Source organism: Corvus cornix, chromosome 1 (genome assembly GCF_000738735.6).
Source record: "Corvus cornix cornix isolate S_Up_H32 chromosome 1, ASM73873v5, whole genome shotgun sequence".
Classification (NCBI taxonomy): domain Eukaryota; kingdom Metazoa; phylum Chordata; class Aves; order Passeriformes; family Corvidae; genus Corvus; species Corvus cornix.
This window is the reverse complement of record NC_046332.1, coordinates 34,166,522-34,192,211: the sequence shown is the minus strand read 5'-3', so window position 1 is coordinate 34,192,211 and position 25,690 is coordinate 34,166,522. Positions and strand designations below refer to the sequence as shown.

General features: G+C 38.6%; 1 protein-coding gene across 26 annotated transcripts in view; it reads right to left on the bottom strand.

Annotated features, from left to right (window-relative positions):
• Positions 1-25,690, bottom strand: part of DLG2 (discs large MAGUK scaffold protein 2) — a 1,001,253-nt gene that overhangs the window by 407,702 nt on the left and 567,861 nt on the right. Inside the window, exon 1 of one of the 26 annotated variants that reach the window (XM_039562535.1) lies at positions 19,654-20,020. The exons of 24 other annotated variants lie outside the window; for them this stretch is intronic. In XM_039562535.1, the coding sequence (XP_039418469.1) occupies positions 19,654-20,004 (351 nt within the window). In that variant the 5' untranslated portion in view covers positions 20,005-20,020. Of the gene's footprint in view, positions 1-3,270; positions 3,385-19,653; positions 20,021-25,690 lie in introns of those variants that run through there. One more of the 26 variants, XM_020584346.2, reaches the window with a different exon arrangement.

Genomic DNA, 25,690 nt, shown 5'->3' with positions numbered 1-25,690 from the left:
TGCATTGCTGTTGACCTCTTAATTCTTAGAAATAGCATTAAACAAAAAAATTTCAAAACACCAATGCAACATGGCACCATAGGTTTGGAGAATAATGAACAATGTAAAGGGACTGAACTTGAGGAGAAGTAACAGTGCCAAAAAAGGAGCTCTACGATATGTCATTGCTTAAGTAAACTAAGTGCCAAGGGCCATTTTAAGTCTGAAACACAATGGAAATGACTGGAGAGTACAGCAAAACCAACATTCTTTCAAAGAAGTTGTACAGGACTGTGAAAATACACCTTACTTAAAATTATAGGCCTGGAAAAAAAGAAGGCAATTCCCCTTGAGAAATGATCAAGGGAAAAGCAACCTTGTGAACTTGAAAAAAATAGATTATGGGTGCAAATCGGTGGTTAGGACCTATTATGGGTGCAAATAGGACTAAAAAACCAAACTTAACAAAATGGTCTAAAAGCAAAAGGAAGAAATACTAAAAAAAAAATCTTTGATGCTATGAATGATGCTGAAAAGCACTTAATGTCAGGAAAATTATACTTGTCCATTTTTCAATCAATATTTTGCTATTTTTACCATGGAAATATTTTTCAGTTTCATGCCAAGGGCAGCCAAGTAGATTTTATATACACAACTATGTGGCAAATTCAACAACCTATAGTATAGTATTCCTAGTGGAGAAGTTGAAGCTTTGTTGCCTAAAACTCCTTGTACAAACTAAGGTTAGCACTGAAATGAGTACTGTAGGCAGTACTCACATTCTGACAGATGGGCAATGTGACCTATAACGTCTTTCCCCATCTTTACATTTCAGCATTCTGTCATTTCTCAACAGTGTTGTTTTGGCTAGAATTGGATGCAGAAACACTGAGTAAAAAATTAGTGTCTTAAACTGAATTAAAATAGATGGGAACAGTGACTTATCTAGCAGCAAGTAACATGGCCCTTTTTCTCATGATGCAAGCACAAAAGGTAATACAAGGCAGCACTCTGAAACATGACCCTTCCTGGGTGATAGGATATCTTTTAGTAACTGATTTCAAGACATATTTTCTGCTTTGTAAAACACAAACATTTAGGATGCTGCTCTTTGTATACATTATTAGTAGTGACCTGGATAGGACTAGGAAAGTTCTGCACTCTCTGGATTTACTCTGTGAATGTACATAATTAAAAGACACTTATCCCACAAAATGAAACAACTTCCCTCGCACACAAAGACAACATTCACCTTTCACTGTTATCAAACAACACATGTAACAATCAAAGACATAAAACCTAAAAACTGCCAGAACTGATCCTAACCAAGACTGAGAGGATGGGTTTGCAAAACAATTAGGGGAACTTCAAATGTCACAACCCCCCTTCATGCACTGAACAACATCCCCCAAAGTCTGGAACATTAAATGGCTCAGAGCATCAAGGCAGCCTCTTCCACTAACAATAGTAATAGTAGCAAAACCAGTAACAATAAAAAACAACTCCTGGATATCTGTCTCTGATATGATGGTGGTTTGGTTCTCTTTTTTTAATGCAAAAGGTCCAGGAGAGGGCTTTCAGAAATAAGCTTTGATTACTGTTACAAGGGATAAAGAAAACATTTCCTGGCAAAGGAAACTGAAAGTTATGCATTATACATCAGGCACTAGGAGAGAACACCTGGAAAAGGACTAAGCATAGCATTTAGTAACACAAACACAGCTGTCTGCTTAAGGCAGGAGGCAGGTAGAATACAGGAATCAAAGAGCACGGTCCTGAAAGTATTCAGCTTCAGGAACTCGTATTTCTCTTGTGCCTGTACAACAGCATTTCAACCTTGAAAACAATTCAACATCTATCCCAAGAAACTGGCATTCAGACATGAGGCAGCCTTTCCCCCGAACCATTTGGACAGATCCAGTCTCCTCCTACCCTACCTTTTAGGCACCAATCCCACCCTCCAAATGAAACATATCCCCCTCCTCCAGTAAATTATGATGCCTGCCAGAAATATCACATTTACCATTCTCAGCCTGTTGTAAATCCTGACTTTCGCCATGGGACGTCTGGGAAAAATTAACACCTAATGTGATGGTCCTTTCCAAAAGCTAAGCAACTTCACAGGCAGGTGCACCAATTCTGAGCACTAACATATAAAAACCCCACTGCAGACCTGACCCTGATACTAAATAAATGTTTGGCTGGGAGGACAAGAAATGGGAACATCGTGTGCTTCAGAGGAATGGGAGAAAAATGACATAGAAAATATTACAGCAAGAAGAACACAGAATCTGTGGGAGGCACAAGGTTTTTTAGGGCAGCTGTAACAAGGAGAAAGCAAGAGACTCCAAAGTTAAAGTCAGCCCATCCTTCACAGGCTACTATATGCTTTGTGACACATTTTGAAATGTCTTCTTCAATTATAAGCTCTCTACTCATACACAAACAGTGGTTCAAGCATTTTTTGCTATCAACCCATCTGTTATTGAAGACCCTTTTGCTCACTTATTAGCTCAAAACTGATCTGACACAGTTAGAACTGAATAATTCTTCAGGTTGTTGATTACATACTTAACAGTTTAGATGGGTGTCTCTTTTGCACAGTATTAGCACATTTTTATTTAAAAATACCCCATTAAATTTATATTTCACATGAAATGAAGATACACAGAAGAAAGAAAGATACTCTCTTTATTTTCCAGCAAATTCTACCTGGCTTACCTAACCCGGTCACCAAAAGCCATCTGCTATTAAAATATTTCCAGTGCATATGACATTAATATAAATAAAATAGCTTCTTCAAAATACTTGGAATTAAAAGTAGTAACACATATCGATGTAAACATAGAAGAAATCACTTGTTTTATTTTATACACAATATACAATATTACTGTATGCTATCTGGTGAATAGTAGTAATACCCATATGTTCAACTTATATTTATTCATATTTATTATCATTCTAAAGCCATATCTCATATGTAATATAGCTCTCTTTTTTCTTGATCAGTAAAGTAATGATAACATAGAAATACTGGCAATGTATTTTAAATCCAAGTATACAGAACTATGCATTCTCTCCCCAGAAAATCACCAGCTTTTATAAAAGACAGTTCTTTACTACTCATCCTTTCATCAGAAAGAAACACAGAAGAGCTATGGTCAGAGGTCTGAGTTCATTCAGTTCAACAGAGTTCAGTTCAATCCATTTCCCCCCCAAAAGAAGCCTAACCTTCAGAATTTATATTTAAAAACATGCCTTACTTTAGAGATATGCTACAGTTTTCCTTACCGGGACAAAAGAATCAAATGAACCCTCTTCCCGACTCTCAATAGCTGAAATTGTTTTCAACCAGAGGAGATAGCTTGAAATATCAGGTATTTCAGAATGCTCCATACTGAAAGCTGCAAGATTAGCAGGACTGAGGTGATACAGACTTGCAAAAGGAGGGCTTTGGCTGTGTTACATAAAGTTCTAATTAGATCCTTGATACAAATTGCTATCCTAAGAATAAAAAGTTAATCAAAAAGCCTCATTGGAAGAATAGGAGGGCAAGATTAGAGCCGAGACGGCTGTTTCACTTTGGGACAATCACACAACTGCCTAACTAGATTGTGTGCCACTATTCAGAAGTGAAAATATATGTGTGAAAATTAAGTGCACCCTTTGTGTTACTTTGGACTAAACTGTTCACATCTGGTTTACGTCAGTGACTCTCAGGAGAACTCTCTATACTGAGATTCTAATGCAGCAAGCACCTGAATATCAGATCTCCTTAATGTCATAGGCAAAATATTTTCACAAAAAGAGGAAAATTTTGAAAGGAACTGAATACAGAATTGGTGTGAGAAAAAGTTTTGCAAGGACTTTTGTAAGAGCCAACCTACAAGGATTTGTTTAATTTGACTAAATCTTAGAAAATTACTCTAATAACCATAGGATAGCTGATGGATGATTTCTTATCTCTCCAAAAAGAAGCAATTCCAGCCTCCATTTCCAAAGAGAGCCCCTGAGAGTTCTCTTTACCTGTTCAGGTTTATATTCCCTGCATTTATGGGGGGTACTGTAGAAATGAAAGGAACAGTGACAGGACCCGAGGGAATGGCCTGAAGTTGTGTCAGTGGAGTTTTCTAATAAAAAATAGGAAAAGGTTCTTCCCCAGGAGGGTGTTTGGGCACTGGAACAGCTCCCCAGGAAAGCAGTCACAGCACCAAGTCTGACAGAGCTCTAGATGTGTTTGGACCACACCCTAAGGGAACATGGTGTGATTCTTGGGGATAGTCCTGGGCAGGGCCAGGAGTTGGACTCTATGATCCTTGTCTGTTTTACCCAAAGGTAAAATCCAGAGCACATAAATCTTGAAGACGTCAATAAGGTCACGATTTCAGTCACAAAGGTCTTTTTAGGAGGAGGGGATAGGATATTTGTAGGCTATCTGCTCAGGAAAGTCACACAAAGACTGACATTACAGGGATTTTCTGGAACAAGATGTCATCCTTTGCCAAAGAAACTCTAAAGCAAATCTGAATGTCAGAATTGCTAAGTAGTCATGATGAAATACAGGAAATAACTTGTATATTCCCCAATTCCTTACCTACTCATAAAAATAGGTGTCCAAAAGGAAACGGGACATAATTATTTGTCGAGAGGCAAAAGAGGTGAGAGGAGAGAGATTGAAAACTCCTGTTACAAGGGACAAGGAAACAAGTGGCCTTAAACAGTATGTCATTTATTCTGTCTTAAACTTTTTTGATTTGTCTCTAGTAAATTCATTTTAGGGCTCCAAATATTCATGGTCAAATTGAAAAACAATGTCAGAAGGACCAAAATACTTGACAAATCAAGTAAAGTTTAGAAAATAATACTGATTTAAAAAAAAATAAAGCAGCATTAACAGACCCTACAGGTTTGCCTAGTTTAGAACAAAATTATTTCAAAAACCTTTCACAACACAGCATAAATACATTTTTGATGGACAGATTCTTTAAAAAAATTGAAATAAAAATTTTCAAAGAAAAAAATGGTATGTAACCTAATGTAAAAACTGTAGTTTTCCCAAGAAAACTAACTTCTGAAAAGACCCAAAGAGGACTTTGCAAGAAAACCCATGTAGTTTTACAGAGTGGAGATGAGGAAAGGAAGACAATAGTGCTGCTTCCCCTCTACTTCTTCACTTAAAATTGAACTGTTTAATGAGAAAATTATACACTAATGTAAATGTTATAAAAATACTTCAGTATTAGCTAAAATGCAATATCCTTGTAAAGCATATTTCAGAAAATATCTTATTTGACAAAATGAACATGTTCATTTAGTGGAAATTCTGAAATATGTGAACTGTGTACACCCAGGAGCAGGTAACTTTTCCTTTCCCTTCAAACTCCTTCCACAACATTCCGTACATTATTTGGTATAAGGGCTTGAACAGGCCTTTGGTTTCACCCAGTACATTTGTTTGCATCAACTGATAGAATCAACTTATAGAATGTTTTAGGTTGGAAGGGACCTTAAAGACTGTGTAGGTCCAATCCCCCTGCATGGGCAGGGACAGCTTCCACTGGACCAGGCTGCTCAAAGCCCCATTCAAGGTAGCCTTGAACACTGCCAGGGATGGGGCATCCACGGCTTATCTGGGAAACCTGTGCCAGTGCCTCACCACCCTCATAGTGAAGGATTTGTTCCTCGTACCTAGTTTAAACCTGCTTCCTTTCAGTTTAAAGTAATTCTTCCTTGTTCTGTCACTACACACCCTTGTAAAAAGTCTCTCTCCAGACCTCTTGCAGCCCCTTTAGATACCGAAAGGTGCTATGAGGTTTCCCTAGATCCACACAATTGGTATTATTTGCTTCTCAGAAAAGTAGAAGACTTGACAGTGAGAGCATAAATAACTTGCCAATTCTTCATCAATCTGAAGAGCTAATGTTTAAACCATTATCTTCTAGGACATAAGAGGGATCATTTAATGTGAAAATGGTTGAAACTAGTTTGTTTGTTGTATTGCCTCATGAGCTCATAAAGTAAAATTTAATTTACAGAGTACCTTATCCTGTAAATATGAGAGATCCAAATGGACCATGACAGACACAGTTGAGTCCTTCAGCCAAGCTGGCAGCACCTCTGTGAAAACATCTTTAATAAAGGATAGAAAATGCCAAGGAGAAGAGAATGAGGAACAACCAGATCAGAGCAGTACATGGTACTGCACAGCAAAGAAGGCCCATCCACAAAGAGACCACAGCTGATGGATAAGCCCTTTGCCAAAAAAGCTCTAAAGCAAATCTGAATGTCAGAGTTGCTAGGTTGTCATGATGAAATAGAAATATCAGATATGAGTGATGAAACACTGGAAAAAACTTGCATAAGCCCATGCCGAAGCAGGTACTCCCTCAGATGGGCTGTCCTTGCCTGTGACAGGAACTGATGAACGACTTCTCTAATTTTATTTCAGTTCATGAACTTTCTCTCTCCTGCTTTTCCAATTTTCTCCCTGCTGCAGGAGCAGTGAGAAAGCAGTTCTGTGAGGGCTGCCAGCTGGGGCCAACTCAACCAGTTGATCTACCAGTCCTCCAATTAAAGCACCTTTCAGAACATTTTTCATCATATTTTTAAAAATTATCTTACAGAATACCTAAAAGCTTTTCCAGTATGTCTGAAAAACCACTACAGACATGTAATACCTCAGGTCAAGGCAGTAATGACAAAACTTTATAATAAAGATCTCATACTGAATAAAGACCAAAGTATGACAAAAGCTGATGCAACTACATCCCATAAAAATTTATACAGTTTATACACAAAGACACAATTCTCCCAGTTTTTTCCTTATATTTTTTATAGGAAAAAAAGCATTCCATGTTTGTTTATGCCTTATATGTGTAATGCCATTTATAACAAGTATTTACTTCTATGAGAACAAGTACTGCTGTCAATCAAGTAAATGGTAAATAATTCAACCAGTAAAATTACTTTTCATAACTAATAAGTGGGAATAGCCCACTATGTCTCCACCACAGAACTGCAGAAATTGCTCAGCTGTACCTCACCTTTTTGAACCTTTCCAACTGGATTACTGCCTTCCTTCGAACATTGAAATGCTTAATTTTTAAAATAAATTTTAGATAATAGCTTCTATAAAGCCGCACTGGAGTTTTGCCAATTGGTTGTTTACAAACCTCTAACGCATTAAGAGCAAATGACAGAGATAACTGAGTGGTTTACAAGGGAAATATTTTGCATTAGAAGAATAAGAACAATATAGCCATTCAATTTTTCATACAGGTTTATTTATTTATGGTTGCAGAAATATGTGGGCTGTTTAAGTCTGGGGGGTTTTGCTAGTTACTCTTATTTAATTTTCAGTCAAAGGGAAGTAAGGATAGAGTAGTGATTGCTGAGTGCCAGCCCAAAACTCCTGCATCATGATGCCTGCACTTTTGCATCTAATCATCAGAGGCAGAAATAATGATGTATTATTGCTTTCAGATCAAATGATACTCTGCTTACTAACTTTTCCCACTAGTGCTACAGCAGTCAAAGATCAGTCATTGCAGCAATTAAATTTTTTCTTTTGTGTCCTTTAAATTCCTTTGTTGCATTGAATCTGAGTGCAAGATCTCTATAAAAATATGATTTCCTTTCTCCCTTGTCTACCACTTTTGTTGAAACCCCACTGCGGTTTCAAGATAAATTTAAAATTACAAACAAATGCAGAACTAGCATTTTCTGTTTATTTGATATATTCAGTTTTGAAAACATCTTAATTTTAATTTTTTTTAAAATCCTCTCAATTTACATATCGGATGAATTTAAAAAGATTTTTCTTCTTTTCCTTTATTTTTACATAGAAATGGAAAAAACAATAGCATGAATTAAAAAAAAAAAGAACAACTGCAGGTTAGGGTACTTAACTTTTGGGTTAATTTCAACATCCAAAGTACTGCCAGTAATACCAAGTCCCACCAACAGACTGTATCCGATTTATAGGGGAACAGTGTCAAGCACTCTGCTGAACTGTGGTCCATAGCAGTGACTTCTTACTGAACTTCCGTATTTGAAGAAAAATACCTTTTAAAGAAGTTCCAGCCACACTTAATGACTTTTTCTGCCGTTGCTTTGCTCTTACATTTTCAGTATTTTCTCCTCTTCCTCCAAGTTTACCAATTCAGTAGTACAAGAACTGGTTAAACTGTGTTGACCAGCCCAGTACAACATCCCAGCAATAAGGTCAGTTCAAACTGCTGAAAGGAACATACTCTATTGATGGAAAAGCTTGAAGCAGTGTTGGTTGAGTAATTGCTTTGTATCTCCAAGTCAGTATGTGCCTCACTCCAAGAGTATAGCCCTGCCTTCAGCTGAAATTTCTCATACATAGAACGGGCTGATGCAAACTGCCCCACTTCAACAAAGAACCCCACTACCCACTGCATCTTCCTACAGTAACAGGAAGAATCACTAACCTCAAAAAGATGGAAATCCTATCAACATACCCAGGCTCATGGATCCAGAAAGTCATTGAGAATCCCCAGCAAGGGGACTGAGCTTGATGCTGCACCTCAAGGATGGCCACAACCAGCAAGGACCCTTAAAGGTCCAATGAGAACAGATTTCAGATACCTTTCCACATGGATGGGTTAAAACTTAGAGCCATTCAACAAATAGTGCAGGTAGGTTCAGTCTAGCTGTTGCCTGAGGACTCAGGTATGACAAAGGGGTTGAAAATTAAACTCTCCCTCTGTTCAATGTACAATCCACAAAAACATTTGTTAACTTTCCTGCCTCAGCCTTCCCAGTGTGAAATGAAATGAACGTTGACCTAACTCAGAGTTGTATCAGAAAACAAAAGAATCACAAGGCTGTTCCTTCTGAGGCACTTTAAGAAATGTCAAGACATCAGGCAGTAATGACATCTGGAGAAAACAAACAGGATCAATTTTGCTTTCATCACCTCTCCTGCCCCTGGTTGGTTGCTGAACACCAACAAATACTTCATACTGCAAAAAGAATTTCCTGACTCTTTGTAGTTTTATTATTGCTTTTTTTATTAATAAAACCAAAACCTAGCTCCTTTACCCCTCATCCCCTTGCTACCACCAAAGGTTTCTGCTGTGGCAATTCTGTTCCCTTTTGCATTTTGCTGGTTTGCCAGATTTGCTGAACCCTCAAGTGCAAGAGGTAACATGATGAAATAGAAACTGGCAGAAAGTATATTAAAGTTATTATCATCTGAGGACAAATCCTGGCAAGTGAACCACAAGAAAAAAGACTTCCATCTGGAAATCAGACAACAGCATACAGGTAAACCCAGTAATTCCACTACTGTTTTTGGCAACCATTCAAAAATATGAAAATACAGATGAGTTATGAAAAAAAATGTAGAAGTAATGGGACTCTTTAAAAAGAGGACAGAAAGGAGCAAAGGTGAGAAGGAAAACAGATACTAAATTTCAGATACTAAATGCAGTACCAACATGCATTTTGAAAGGGCATTATATAAAATGAGCAAAAGGCAACCTTTTGGTTAGATATGACAAGGGCTACCATCAGAGGACACAAGGACCAAAGAATTATGGATCTGAAGAGCTTTTTAGCTTTTGTCCATTCAGCGAAATACTTCTGCAATTCTGCATTTTCATCCACTACTAAGAGCTGATTCATTCCTTTCTGTATTCTCCGTATGATCAACATGACGTTTTATTTCTTGGTACACAAATTAGTTTAGCTGATAGACAGCAACCAGTGCTTAAAACCAAAATAACTAGGACTGATAACCTCAATTTTCAGCACAATTTAAAATGTAATGTGTGAATTCCAGTTTTGTGCTGACTACATAGACTTAAATGCATCTCAGCTAAAAGAGAAGATCCACTGAGAATAGTGCCATGACAACTCAAAGAAAAAAGAGAACACAATATTTTTGCAAATTTATGCCTGCAGAAGTGATCAGATTGCTTCTACATTTATACTTGAAGAGGCTGAGCAAGCTAATAACTGCCCCAGAGGCAGTATATCATGACTCTGCTTAATATGTGTAGTAGATCTACATGTGGTACATTACAGAAAAAGTATGGTGCAGTCAAATCAACCCACAACAAACTGGTATTGCTCCTCTTCATACTTCTACAGGGTTTCACTTCTATAAAATCACTGAAGATTTAAATAATAATTATTAAAAATTATAATAATACTTACAGTAACTTATAAATTTTTTCAAAGTTGTTGTAAATTCTATAGGATAGTTTTTTCTGAAATGCCCAATGGGACCATAGGAACGTCATGAGGTTCCACAAGGCCAAGTTTCAAGGTCCCATACCTGGGTCAGGGTAACCACTGATATCAATACTGATGCCTTAGATCTTGACCTTTGTGTTTTTCAAATCCTGTACTGCTTAGAGTGTAACTCTGAAGTTTCTTGTGGCCTGTTGGTTTCTGCTCTCTCAGGCTGAGTAGACATAACAAAGCCTCTCCAGGCTTGCACTCCAAGGTCACCCAGACCGTCCTAGGCCCAAAAAATACAATTCAGAGAGCTTCTAAGGGGTGCAAGCAGAGGGGAAATTACATCATTAAGTGAAGCCTTAATTGGAGAATTAACCCTGATATGCAAATGAACCAGAACTCGTGACCTGTCATCCACCTTGGGGTCCATTTTGGCAATAGCCTGTGACTCCCAGGGTGTACCTTTGAAGGCCTTTCAAATAAATACCTATTTTATTCTTTTACCCCTGTCCAGCCGCTGTATCTAGGAGGCCTCTTAAGGCATCAATACAGTCCAGGGGATGAAATGGATGAAAAGCAGCTCTGACAACCAGGATTTGGAGGAACTGGTGGATGAAAGGTTGAACACGACTGGCAATGCACGCTTGCAGGCCAGAAAGACAACTGTATCCTGGGCTGCATCCAAAGAAGCTGTTAGAGAGCATCCAAAGGAGGGCCACGAGGAGGGTGAACAGCCTTGAGGGGAAGTCACATGAGGAGCAGCTGAGGTCCCTTGGTCTGTTCTGGAGAAGACTGAGGGGAGACCTCATTGTGGTCTACAGCTTCCTTATGAGGGAAAGAGGAGGAGCAGGCACTGATCTCTGTGGTGACCAGTGACAGGAGCTGAGGGAACGGCATGAAGCTGTGTCACAGCAGGTTTCGGTCACAGATTAGGAAAAGGTTCTTCATCCAGAGGGTGGTTGGGCACTAGAACAGGCTCCCCAGGGAATGGGTCACAGCACCAAGCCTGACAGAGTTCACAGAGCATTTGGACAACACTCTCAGGCACATGGCAGTATTCTTAAGCCAGTCCCATGCAGCACCTGCCTCTACATTTTTGCCTGAGCTGGTGGTATAAAGACCGCTCAGAACACAGAAGTAAATGTGGCAGCATGAGCCCCAGACTGAATAGGAGACCGAGGTTCTGATATTTCTACTACCTTCTTACTGAATATGTAGATAAAAATTAGGTTGGTTTTTTTTCTTCCAAAATGTCATTTGGCCGTTTGATCCTGTGTGCCCAGCTGCAGTCTCACAGAGCGTGACAAGTAACTTCTATACTCTTGACTGCAAGACAGATAAATTTTGATAGAATCCAGATGTGTCTGCTGAGCAGAAAGTGAAAACAGAAAGGCAACAAGTTGTCTCTAAAACTCTCCATTTCTTAAGTGAAACATTATTATTTCTGAATTCTTGGAGGCAGAAATGAGCTTGATACAGTTTCTGCGCTTAGCACAGGGAGGTCCCTGAGCACTGTCATACTGTCAAAACCAAACTGCACACACCAGATTGCACATTAGTGTGACTACCTTTGGAAGAGGCAGCTGTGCTGGGTCATGACCCTTGTCACATGCTTCTGCTCTCAGCCTTGTGTGGGCACTAGAAGCTGTGCTAGTGGACATCAACTGGGCTATGAAACAGGTCTCTCAAACATCTTCTCCCCTCCCCCCCCCCCCCCAAGTAGGTTCTGCTGAATGAAGAAAAGTAAAAACAGAGCTTAGGCCTTACATGTTCAATGAATGTGATCAGCTCTCAGGTAAGTAATGGCAACAACATGAAACTTGGACAAACCGGCACATGGATAAATAGTAATTCCTATTCCTATTTCCGTGATCATGAATGCAAGAAATAGCAGTTCAGTATGGAGGAAATATTTATCAGAATTTAAAAGAAAAACAAAGGTAAACAAGGAATTTTAAAAGCATTAAAAAAAGTGTTAAAAGCCTCAGTTTAACTGATTTCATACCTGGGTGCAGCGTAGCTGCTCTGGGAGGGCAGCTACAGGAATCCTGAGACACTACTCCATTCTGCTCTCATTTGAAATACATAACAAAAGACATTTGTCTGATGTTCTGTTTGACCAATTATATGAACAATTTCAGATGCTGAAGGAACCTGCTTCTCCTTGTACAAATACTTAATCAGAAAGGCAAAAACCTGTATTAAAAGTACAACATATCCAAACCAAAACCAGCTGTCATTTTGCTAAATTGGATTTTGCACTGCATTCATGCTGGATCCTGTGACTTAAAAGAAAGCTCATATCAGAACTGGAATTTACAAAAATGATTATTTTGTTTTTCTGATATTTGATTTAGATATTACAGAACCTCTGTTTTCAATACATTAAGAATGCCTTTTCAATCCCTGTATTTCTAACTCTCAAAATGATGGGAGATTTTGAAATTAGGTGACTATTGAGACAATTCTTCTGATTAACTATAGTAATTTATAAAAAATACTTACAGAAAAAGGTAAATGAATATATGTTATTTAATTTAGAAACACAATTGTAATAATCTAAAGCTTATTTCAAAGCAAACATAGTTCTTAAAAGCAAAGTAACTGAGTCCATATTCCCTTCTTGACTTTTTTGGCTTTAGTTTTATTATCCTTCATCCAAAAGTCACATGCAGACATTGGGAAACAGAGAGCTAAATTGGCAAACTCTGTAAATCTTGTCATTACTATAACCAGAAACTCCCTTTAGGTTTTTTGGGGTTTTGTTTGGGCTCTTTTTGTGGCAAAGTCTGATATTTTCATATCCCAGAATAGTAGAGAGAGACATTTCCAAAAGAGAAATCAATTTTCAGGTTGTGTCTTCAAGTCACGCCAATATAGCTGAGACAAATTCTATCTCAGTCTGAGCCATTGCTCTGTGTCCAGCTATAAGCTGTCATGCCTCACCCTCCACTTCTTTTGTTTTGATTAGACCAAAGCCATCTTGCTGAGTTGCTGTAAAGGGCTTGCATCTTTGAATGCCCAATTTAAATGTAGTGGAACATTATACACGAAGCCAAACTAGGGTTATCAGTCCTTATTCCTAATCATTTTATGCAAACCATACGGCAACCATTTCGGGGTTTTTTTCCTTTCAGTCCAGAGAGCATCCAGTTTATCAATCCTGTTGACATGACACAAAAGAGTTCCAGAACCTATAACCTCATGAACCAGTCCAAGAGACAGGAAGACTAAAATCATATTACGTGGCCTGTGCCATCAGAGTACTACAGGAAAGATGAAAGACTTTCCTGTGTTCTAAGTTCCTGTGGTAGCAAAGATCTACTTCGGTGAAAATGCCTGGATAGTTCTAGGAGTGGATTACAAGGCAGAATATAGAAAAAGTGCAGGAAAAATAAAAGGTTTTGAATCCCTTTGGGTTCTACAAGTCTGGCCCTAAAGAAATGCCCCTCTGTTCTCAAATACGACGAACAGTTTATCCATGGGAGAATAAACATGGCAAGTATTAGAGAAAATTATGAATAGCAGAAGGACTATCAGAACACTTGTGCACTTTTGGCTAATTACCAATGCTACAAAAAAATCTCAGTCCAAACCTTACAATTCTTTTTCTATGTCTCCTTTCATCCCCCTCTGAAAATCCCAGTAACCAAATTACATGTCAAGGGGAGAAAATGTCCTTGGCTTTTTGGGACATCTAGGAGGAGAAACTTCGAAACATAGGTTTAAATAAATGCAATTCTAAACATGGTGCAACAAATGCAAATAAGGCATTAAGATATTTATGAGTGAACAATCAGCAGGAGCCAAAAAATGTGTAATTAAACTATAAATCATTACTATCATTGGTAAGTACAGTACATAGTGCATCCATTTCTGTATTTAAAGGAAAATATATGGAACACCTTGCACCCAAATACTGTCATGATCTGTGTAATCATGCCTATTTCTTAAATTTCTTTGCTAACACTTAATATATAGGTATTATCAAAACTATTAACACTGATAAAGACCTGGTACATTAATAGAAGGAGACAGAATATTATACAACAAATAAAAGAATATCCACTTTTCTTTTACTACCAGCAGCCTTCGCAAAGCAATGCTACATTGTCAATCAAGGCAGGGATTTCTGAATTACCTCTCATGAGATGGTGGAAAATCTGGAATGACTGACATATCTCCAGGTTCCTGAATCTGAAGACCACAAAGCCTCATTACTAACACTAGTGTTTTCTTTTTCCCTTTCTGTATAACAAAAAACCAACCAACCAACCAACTCAAACCAAAACCACCCAGAAATGGAACTTCCAAGTTTAGAGAGAAAGTCCTACCATGGCCTCAGCACACTTAGTTTCTGGAGTTTCTGGCCTTTTCATTGCATACCATTCAGATTGGAGTTACATGAACAACCATTACACTAAGGACACATATTTCCAAACAATTACAGAATCATAGAATCACTGAGGTTGGAAAAGACCTCTGAGATCACTGAGTCTAACCATTAACCTAGTACCGCCAAACCCACCACCAGACCATGTCCCTAAGCAACACATCTACAAGCCTTTTAAATACCTCCAGGGATGGTGACTCCACCACTTCCATGGGAAGGCCTAACTTCCATGTTACTTCTGACCAGAACTGCTCCCTACATGACTAAAGGAAATTGCTGGCCTCAACAGGCTATGCTTTGATCTCCTTTTCATGCCAAACATAACTGCTATAAATTCAGTAGTAACTGTGATTTCCTGGTTTTGGTAGAAGAAATAGGTTAAACATGGATGAAAAAATCAAAGTTTTCTAAAACAGCTGTCCTGGGAGAGAATCAGATCTGAATGCTACTCAGAATGGCGCAGACTCATCAAAGTCCTCTGTCAGTAAGAAGGACTAGATACAGGAATGGCTAGAACAATATCACTCATCTTCAAAAGAGTACGTTAACAGCTTTTGTATTTCTGCATCTGTACATCTTTTACATGGCAGCTGCACAGATTGCTGACAATGTTTCAATGACCTCACTTCTATGAATGCACCTTGAGGAACAATCCAAGGCAAGATCCTGAATTAAGAGCTGTCATCTAAATCTACTGATAAGTGCATACCACCCTGAGAATGGGATATGAACTTCTTCCCCATGAAAAATTGCCCAGCTACTCCTATCGAAACTTTAATTCAATTTATACCATCTAGCATATCGCCTTGAAGATTAAAAAGAAAAAAAAAAGTTTAAAAGCCAATTATTGCTGTTTATTTGCTGTTTAACTGCTATTTTACTAGCACTTGAACACACTAGATTAGACTGAAAAGCTTTCCCTTAGCTAACTAAAATAGCTTGATGTAACTTTATAGCCGGGAGGGACTTGCCAGAAGAACGGCCAGATGCACGTGGCAATCTGTGAACTGAAAGGAGTGATCTAAGCTTTCAGAAACACAACCCATGACAAATCTTTTCTTCATGCTGCTGGGAGAGCCAGTATCTCTTGGAGTAGACCTTCTGCATTAGTACTGAGGCGGAATGCCTTGAAGAAAGCTCCCACCTCATCCTGCCATGCAAAGAGCTCTCAAATGAAATACTGGACTTTCAGCACTAGCGCCAACGGCCTCCAAACACAAAAGACCATTCTCAGTGGATCCTTCAGAATCTGGCTGCTCACTGCCCTTTTAAAGCCATGCCACATCTATACCCTAGGGTTTAGCTTGCAAGCCTCTACGAGGTAACAAAACACAACAGTGAAGCTATTTCTTCTAAAAGACACTGAGTACAAAAAACCTTTTCAGATATTGATTGTAAAAAAACCCCAAAACACCAAAAAAGTCAAAGACGGCATTGACAGTAAACTATTCAAAAATAGGTGAACATTTACACTTCCATGAAAGTTTTCAAAACAAAACTGCACAAAAACATGCACTTTTGCAGATGACACATCCAGGACATTATCTGCTATGAGATGATTTTCTTTGAGAACATTTCAAAATACAGGGCCAAAAATTTTACAGCAAATAGATTTAGCTAAATTTCAGTGGAGTCCAATATTGTCTTCTGAACTTGGAAACAGCCAAAGATGGAAATCTACTTCTAAACCTTCCTTCCCCTTCAAAAGGATAATCTTGAGCTCTAGAAATCGGAAAACTCAAACTGGGAAAGTGTTTAGAGGAGGATCTCTTTCATACAGACCACACAAAGTAAAATTTATACTTTGGACTTCCTAAAACAAGAACAGCAACACAAACTCTGCAATTTCCTCTTCAATATACAATCAGGGCAATACAGATCCTATCTCTCTGTCCTTTCTGCACAACGAATGTGTTCATTGCACACCTTCAGCTACACATATATTTCTAATCTAAGTAATTGGTGGATTGCATGTGCCAGCAAACTAGAGGTGCCTATAGGGAAAGTCCATCCAATGTTACAAACCACGTCCCATGTTAGAATGACCCATGGAAAATACCAGGTCACCTCCGTGCCTCTGCAAAGCCCTCTTCCACCCTCAAATTTTGCTCAATTTCTCACAGCATAACAGTGATCTGAAGTATGAAATCCCTGAGTGAATCACACAAATTATACAATTCCATGGTACTAATGGTGCTAGAGATACCCAGTGCACTGCAGAGACAAAAAATATTTTCAAGCAACAGGGACATTTAAAACTTGTCTATTAACTTACTTTTCTTCTTAGTTTTCCCCCCACCCCTTTTTCTTTTAAATAAAACAGAACTGTAAATGTGTTTGTCAAAAAGGAATGGAAGTTAAAGGCCAAATTAAGTCTTGGAATCAAATTTCCATGTAAACATGATTTCAACTCACCTTCAAAATTAGGGGGGTTTTGGTTGGTTTTGGTTTTTTTGTGGTGTTTTTTGTAATTCAAACTTAATTTCTATTCAGATACAAAGAGAACAGTTTTGCACCCACAACTCAACATGACACTATGAGCAAACACAAACATGCAAGCCAGCAAAGCAGAATTTCTAAGACAGTTGAAATATCAATAATACCAGAGTGCCACTCTTTGCTCTGGCATGCTAAAGAAGAAACTGGTAAAGAAAATGGAGCCATGTACTTCTCAATAGAATCAACATTTTTGTCAGAATCAAGATGCTGAAGTACACATTATTAACAGCTGTCTAGTACACACCCTAGGAATGAAGGACATGTGCACTTAATTTGGTACTATAGTACTAAATCAAGAAGCAGTTTCCCAAGGTGTTATGTCTTTCCTAAGTCTGAAGAAAGTAGTCTCTCCCAAAAGAAGTCAAGCAGAAGAAAAATCTGCTCAGAACTTTATGTAATAAAACACTCCACACCTTGGAAGCTGCCAGTGTCTTATTTATTTTCACATTTACACATAAGCTGGACATTTAAAATAAATTCTCCATTTTTAAAAAAAATTCTTTAGGATAGCAAATATAACTGTTCTGCTACATCTCTTTATTTTAGCAAGTAAGAAAGATTTCCCCATTGACATGGCCGTCAAAAAATATCACTGGCTTCAACCTGTATCCCCAAACTAAGGAGAAGTATTAAGGGCAGCTCTCTAATGTTTTCTCATACTGTTTCTACGCAATATCATTGATAAAATGATTGTCTAGGTGTATGCACACACAACAATACATGTACACACACACACAAACAAATGTACACACACTCCTCCCTTCCTGCCCGTACTTTACATGGCACTTACTTTGCACAGAGCAAAAGAGATAGTTTGTTTTAAGTAATAATCTCTCAACTCTACTGCGCTGAAACCACCAAGTATTTGTCCAAGTACATCAGTCCACCCCTAGACACATTGACAAACTCATTACAGACACAACCAAGAAAGGGACCTTCCTAAACAGAATAAGGTAGTCGGCATTCAGAACATACAGTAAAGAAAGATTCCAGAGCAAAGTTCTACATTAAATATAAGAAGTACAAAAACCTGAATAATTCCACATTATCTAAACACATGAGGATGTGAACACAAAGGTATTAAAAATACTGAAATAACTTGACAATACATCTATAACACAAATATTTAAGTAATCTTAGAAGGGCCTTTTACTTTTTTTAGTAATGCTCCTACATTTTCTCTTTATAAATTCTTTACCTTTGAAAACCAAGGAGCTCTTTTCTTGAAGGTATTTTTTTCCCTTCAAGATTTTTCCAAATCAAAAATCCTCAGAGCCCAAGAAAATAGTTAGAGCTTTTTATAATTCAAATTAGAAAAAAGTCTAATTCAATGCTTTATATATTATTTTAACATTGGCTTTATTCCAGCATAAATAGCTGTATGTGCTTTGTATATGAAAGGACATATATAAAATACATTATAGTCACATGCAATATTTCGGTCACTCAAAAATATAACCGACAGCTTAGTTTTTCCATTTCATACTAGATTTGAGGGAAAAAAAAAAAGAAGCTTTTTTTATAGAACAATCACTCAGTCAACAGAGCATCTCTTTTTTAGACCATAAGACAAAATACAGCTACACTATCTGACAATCCTTTGCCTTATTGCTTTTCTGTACAGTGAAAATATATTAAAACCATTTCCATGAAAGAATTGATGTAATCTCTAGAGAGAGTGCACATGTTCAGCGTGGGCTAAGGCTAGTTAACCTCTAGTGTATACTGTATCAGTAAGTAAAGATATATTTGAAAAACTTATTTCAACAATACATTCTGCCTTTTTTATTGTGAAATGCTGACAAAAGCATTTGATGTTGCCATGAGAGAAAGCTTTTGAATAAGCTGGAAGTTTTCTAAGTGAGACATCAAAACATGAATCAGTGGAAGTCGTTTTAATGCTTTTTTAATATTAACCACACTATGAGTGTCACTGAGATTTCTATTTCACAGTGCTGGGTTTCAGTCTAATTGCTTACAGGTAACTGCACACATCATAGACCCTGCTTGGTTTATATTTGAAAATACACTGCCCTGCCATTAAATAAAAATCTATAGATTCGTGAAAGCTAAAGAGCTATTTCATATTTATTAAGGATTTCAACTACATTTGAAGTTCCAAAGAGGAGAAACAGGTCACACTTTCTCTTATCAGTAAATCTAACACTCCTCCCCCATGTTGTCTCTTAAAATATAATTTTAACTTAATGCAATGTTTGAAAACAAACTGTTTACAGAAGCTCATAAAATACATTACACATGGGAGACCAACACGTTAGTTCTATACAGCACAATGGAATAGGAAGTCTGCAGAACCTGGAGGCACAAACCAAAACATTTTAACAAGGAAACCTTTCCAAGAACAGCCCACAATTTTCATAGGCAACAGAGAAGCAATATTCAAACACAGAGATGACCACCCAACAGCTTGCCCTCGCACACAGAATTTCCAGAATAAACCACTAAACACACATCAAGACACATCACAAAAAGTTGTCGACACCACCAAACCTCACTTTCTTTCCCTGGAGCATCCTCTAAGTCGCCTGGAGAGTGAAGAATCAGCTCACCTGCACGGGGGGGGCCCAGCCGTGGACACAGGCGCACTCTGACCACCACTGCCCCGGGCTGCCCTGGGGCTGGCTGGGGATCTGGGGGGGCTCTCCGCACCGTGTCCCACAGAGGGACCAGCTTGCCCCTGCCCTGGCCGGCACCCGCAGGTCCCCAGGAGGGCAGCGCCTGAGCGCTGTGCTGGAGGCCCCGGGTGGATGCTGGTGCCAGCGGCAGGCGCAGTGGGCATCCTGGCGGCGGGGGGCACATTCCTGCCGCCGTCCGAGCCCTCGCGCCCCTGCCACAGCTGTGGCTGCCTGGGAAGGTGCGCGTGCATGGCGCACCCGGGGCTCGCCCTGGCCACTGGGCATGGACGCGCTGCCGGCGGCGGGGCGAGGCGCGGCGGCGGGCCCGGCCAGCCGCGGGGCAGCGCTGGCTAGCGGCGGGGCAGCGCGGGCTAGCGGCGGGGCATGGGCGGCGGCCCGGGGCCGGGGCTGGCGGGGGCCGCTGCTGGCGGGGGGCCGCTGCCCAGCAGGCCCCGTGTCAATACCGGACTCCCACTCGCGCAGCCCACTTGACAGCATCCCCGCTGCAGGCAGAAGCAATCAATGCTCTGCGTGGCTGGGACGCACGCCTGCATCCCTTTCTGGATGACAAACCACGGGAAAGGGGGGAAAAAAAAATCCGACAACCAACAAAAAGCACTCTTGCAATTTTCAGGAAGATTTAGTCATTTCCTAGCCGACCCTGACACAAGTCACAGGTACCCTGCTGAAGCACGTTTTACAGGCAAAGGGCTTGCTTGTGGAAATAGCATCTAGACAAAGTACTGAAAAAGATACTCCTTTACCAATGATCCCAACAGATGCGGGAGTGGTTTTTTCCCTGCATGCCTGAAAAGACCTTGTCAACAAAATTGCATCAGAAGATGCAAATGACAAGTCCGGGAAGAATGTTATCTGCCCTAAATGCTAAACCACAGCATGAACGTCGGTATGTGCTAATGTGCACAGGCTGATGTGCACAAACGCAGCAGAGAGAGCAAGAGGCTGAATTTAAAAATAAAGCCAAAAAGACATATGCCACAAATTAATGGCTCTCCAGCATCCTATATATGTAAATTTGAATATATTTTGTTATGTGTAAGGTCCTCAAGATTCTGATTGATGTCTCATTTTCTCCTCTGTTTTTCACCCCTTAAAATTTCTTTGGCGCTTGCCAATAACCTTCTGTACAGAGTTTTCTGTAAATCCTCTCTTGGGATTTCCTTACTACTACAATCTCTTTTCCTTAATTTCTCCTGAATTCTTTCTTTGCAAGTATTTTCTTTTATTTCTTATAGAAGTGACAGGTGTGTAAAGTGAATAATTCTGGGCTGATTGTTGCGAGCCCCTTGAGATGTTTAGGGGTATTCTCCAGTCTCAGGTACCTAAGTCCTTAGGCCCATAAGACACTCATTGGATCCTGGACTCATATATGTGTGTATTTTTTTTAGATTTTCTTTTAACTTAAGCATATCTCAGCTACATTTAGCAATAGAAAATAACAAATGTATTTCTAAAAACATATGCAAGACTCCCTAGCAATACTTTTATGTCTGTTGGTGTTCAGTTAGGATTCAAGTATACATAAAAATTAAAATGAATTTGTAATATACATAATTTTACCATTACAACATCTAAAATGAATTTGTCTAAAGGCAAAAAGACAACTATGACTATCTGCAAATATGTTTTTAAGTGAGATAAATGCATTTTTACAAATGCTTTGAGGCAAGAAAACTTGATTCAGTTATTTAATTCCTCCTGCATAGCTAACCTAAAATTCCTCAAAACTTAGACACTGCTAAAAGGCATAACAATAAACCCTGGCAGTAATTCTTGATTAAAAAAATTAATAAATTATGGCAATGCTCTAACAGTGGAGAAAATATTTTGACAACACTGTAGTTCAAAATGCTGCGTGTGAAGCTCACATCAGTTTTAGCTGTGTTTTCATTCAAGGTGTTTGTCCCAGCTGTACTAAACTGATGTGATATTGCAAGGTTTATTCAGAACTTCACTGAACAGCCAAAATCGTACAAGATATACTCTCACGTAACAGAAACCCAACTGCAAGAACCCACAGAGCTTGGCACAGAGTTAAGGTCACTTCATGTTTGAAAAAGAAATACTAATGCACTTCTGAATTGCAACCACAGATGTGGAAGCCAGCACTTAAAAATCTGAGCTAAGGGAGTCTACAAGGTAATCATTGCAACATGTAAAGTAACTGTAAAGTTACATAACACTGAATCCATCTTTTGCAGTTTTAGTCAAGCATAAGAAGTGAAGGTGTGCGAGCTGCCCAGAAAGCTGCTTTCCTCCAGTGCTCAAGGGAAATTCAAACCTGAGCACCTAAAAACTTGTCTACCAGAAGATACTTCAAGTCATTGCTACACCATGTGACACCACTGAGCATAGCTTAGAAGTGTTGGGTAGATTCAGGGTATTTCATACTCAAAAAATTAGTAAAGAAAAAAATTCCTACAAATAAATTTTATTACTGGCAACACTTTTTTTTAAAGGTTGTCACTGCCTATGTGAGACAAAAACACTTGAATATGGGATGCATATGTGCGACTAATTACCGGACAACATGGTAAGATGGATTCAAAAGATAATGCAATTTCATCCGCTGTAATTGAACCATTGTGTTAGAGAGGATGGCACGCACCTCTGGATGAACTTGGATCAACACATGGCTCAAATCCACATGCCCAACTGTCATCCTAATTTGATAGTAACTGGTGCACAAAGCAAAACTAAATATTGTACAATATACTGTGTGAACTGAGTTTGACCCAATACTGTTGTGGAAAAATCTCACTAATTTTCTTTTTAAAATATTAAGTAGGCATGACGAAATGGAGCAAATAGATTTAGCTGATATTGTACCAGCACAAATAACTGTAACTGGATTACAGCAATGTTGGACATACACCAAAAATAAATGCTGAGAATAGTTTGCTTCAGGCAAAAATGTGCATATGGGAAAGAAAAAGTGCATATGGGAAACAAAAAATATTAATAGAGTTCTGAAGGGGAAGCTAGAATCATGGGCAAAGGTGATTTAGATGTAGTAACAGATTTTTCCCTCCAACCAAGAATGCAATGTTATGCAACTATAAAAAAAAAAAAAAAAACCAGATTAAAAGAAGAATAAAAGAAGAGTAATAAATGTGGACTGGACAAACTTATGAGAGATCCTAAACGTCCATAAATACTTTTCTTGAAGGAAAAATATTGTGAACAGTTACTAACACAATAGCAAAACTACTGAAATAAGGCAATTTGCAAGTTTTTTGTTTGGTTGGTTGGTTACTGAAATGCAATCTTGTATAGAAATAATATTCTCAGTGGTGGCGTGGGCTAGAAGGAATGGTTGTGATTAGTCCAAGATTAGGCCAGGAGCCAACTGATCTGGCATAACTCACTGTTATCATAGGGTACCTAGGAAATCTTGGACAAACAATTTGATTTCCATAACTATTCATATGTAAAATGAAAAAGAAAAAAACATTTCATTTAATGAAACTAGAACATAAGGGGTGGGGAAAGACACAGCTGAAAAAAACAACACAGCTTCTATTTCAGGTCTGTCTACACTTCTTTTCTTCTAGGTATTCAAGGCAAGAAGCATGAAGGACTAAAACACCAAGAATAAAACAGTAGAAGGAGAAAAATATAATACAATATAGCTATTTTAAAAAAAATCACCATTAAGGATATTTCATTGGAAATCTATCAGTAATTTTCAAGTGTAATATTTTGCTTATTTTAAAAAAAAAAAAAAAAAAAAGTATGATCCCCATACCCTTTAAACAACAGGATGGGTCTCAATCTTAGAGGTTTTGCAGAAAAATACCAGCACAGTGCAGAAAAATACCACACAGCTGTCTGCACAATGTATCTGGCTGCATGATCAAGAGCATGTTCTTTTCATTTTTATCAGAGGCTAGAAAAGCTTAAGGAGCTACAAACATATCCATTTTCAGTGTTAGCTGCATGTCCTAGGGTTAGCATAAGGACAATCATTCAGAAATCAAGATCCAATGAAAGAAAAATGACAAGGGTTTGGAAGGGAACTATATCAAGAGAAGAAAACAACCCTCAGCTGGGAATATTAAGTCACAGTCAATCATGTCAAAGCTGGTGGAGAACTGCACAGCAGGTTTACCAATTTCACATCCAACTGAATCAAAGAAACATAAAATTTCAGTGGAGTGAAATATGAGAGCATTTCCCTGCCAATGCAGGAACTTCCCTTACTGGACCTGCTATTTTCAGGTAGAGGTGTTGTGCTGGATTCAGCTGGAATAGAGGCAATTTTCTTCACAGTGGCTGGTTTGGGGCTGTGTTTTGGATTTGTGCTGAACACAGGGCTGATAATTTAGAGATGTGTTTGTTATTGCTGAGCAGGGCTTACAGAGAGCCAAGGCCTTTTCTCCTCCTCATACTGCCACGATGGCAAGGGGGCTGGGGATGCACCTATTTAAGACAGGTGGTTTTTGATTTAGAAAAAGAAATTCAACTATGCTGGGTCTCCATTCAGATAGCAAGGTAAGCAGAAAAGTACACCACAAATACCCAGCATGTGTCCATAGAAAAAGTTAATCAGGAGTTTTATTACAGTCACATTGCATACAGATAAATGCACAGTGTGAATTGTATAAAAGAAGAAGGCAATATAATCAAGCTAGAATTTTTATTCCAATGCTGGCTATCCTTGTAGAAAATAAAAAAATGCCAATTAGCTGGCTCAGACAATCTTTTTGAGGTGCAGTGCCTATTACAATATCCTCTTTCTAACTAATTACTTCCCATTAGAGTTATTTTGAAAGAGCTTGAATTTATGAGCAGACAATGAGAAATTGTTTCTTTCCGATGAAGCTATTTGTGTTATCTTCTTAATATATCTTTGAAGAGTTTGACACAGTTCTGTCACTGTCTTATTATGGGCCAGTTGTAAGCTTCCACTGCAGATGAATGGAAAGCAGAAAGATGGAATCACACATCACAGCCAAAAAAGGACAAGGTTTAGAGCATACATTACCAAGAATTCAAGTTGCTAAGCTCCCTCTTCAGCCTTTGGAAAGCACAGACTTCACAGACTATCATGAACTTCAGAACAAAAGCAAAACCATTTGATGGAACATAACTGATTCAGTATTAAAAGAATAACAAAAATCTGTCTTGTTTCTCTACAGCCCATACATGGTCACCCTTGAGATTTTATTTCAGTTGAAAACAATATCTAAAAATATTTCCCAAACAGAAATATCCTAGCATGTTTTTGTGAAGGAATTGCATACAGGTCAATGTGCTGTGTCTGTAAATGACAAGGACAATCCCTGAATCAAGAAAGGGTGATACAGAAGCAAGATTAATCCCTTATGGCTCTGTAACGAAAAGAGGTTTACCCATATACACAGTTGCTCTAAACTGTCTTCGTTACTTGGAAGAGTAAAACCCATCTATTTGAATTATTTGGAGTATGTATAACATTACATTTTATCTACACCAAGTGACCTCAAAGGCTGGACCCATTGCTCTTTGCTTTGATACAGTAGTTTTTGAGCTTAATGCAGGATGGACAGGGTAGAATTCTAGAGTCTGTTTTGTACAGTAGGTCAAACCACCCGCAATTCTCAGGCTAGCACTGCACAAATAAATGAAAGCAAGCTAATGGCTAAGGTAAAAAGTAGTTTCTCTGTATAAATTGATGTAAACACAGCCTGCTATTCATAGTTACTTAGTTTTAGGAAGAGAAGACCTAATTGTAAGGATTTTTTATTTTTTACATAAAAATCCAAGAAAGAAACTCTCGGTTACAAAACACATGAATTCTCCTGGAACCACTTGCTGTATGAGGAAAATAATCTGTTCTGTATAGCAGGACCACAAGGAAAGCACATTAGATTCTGAAGGAAAAAGTTACTAACTAGAGCAGAGTGGAGGGGGGGGAGAGAATCCCCTTCCTCTCCCTGCTGGCCACACTGCTTTGGATGCAGCCCAG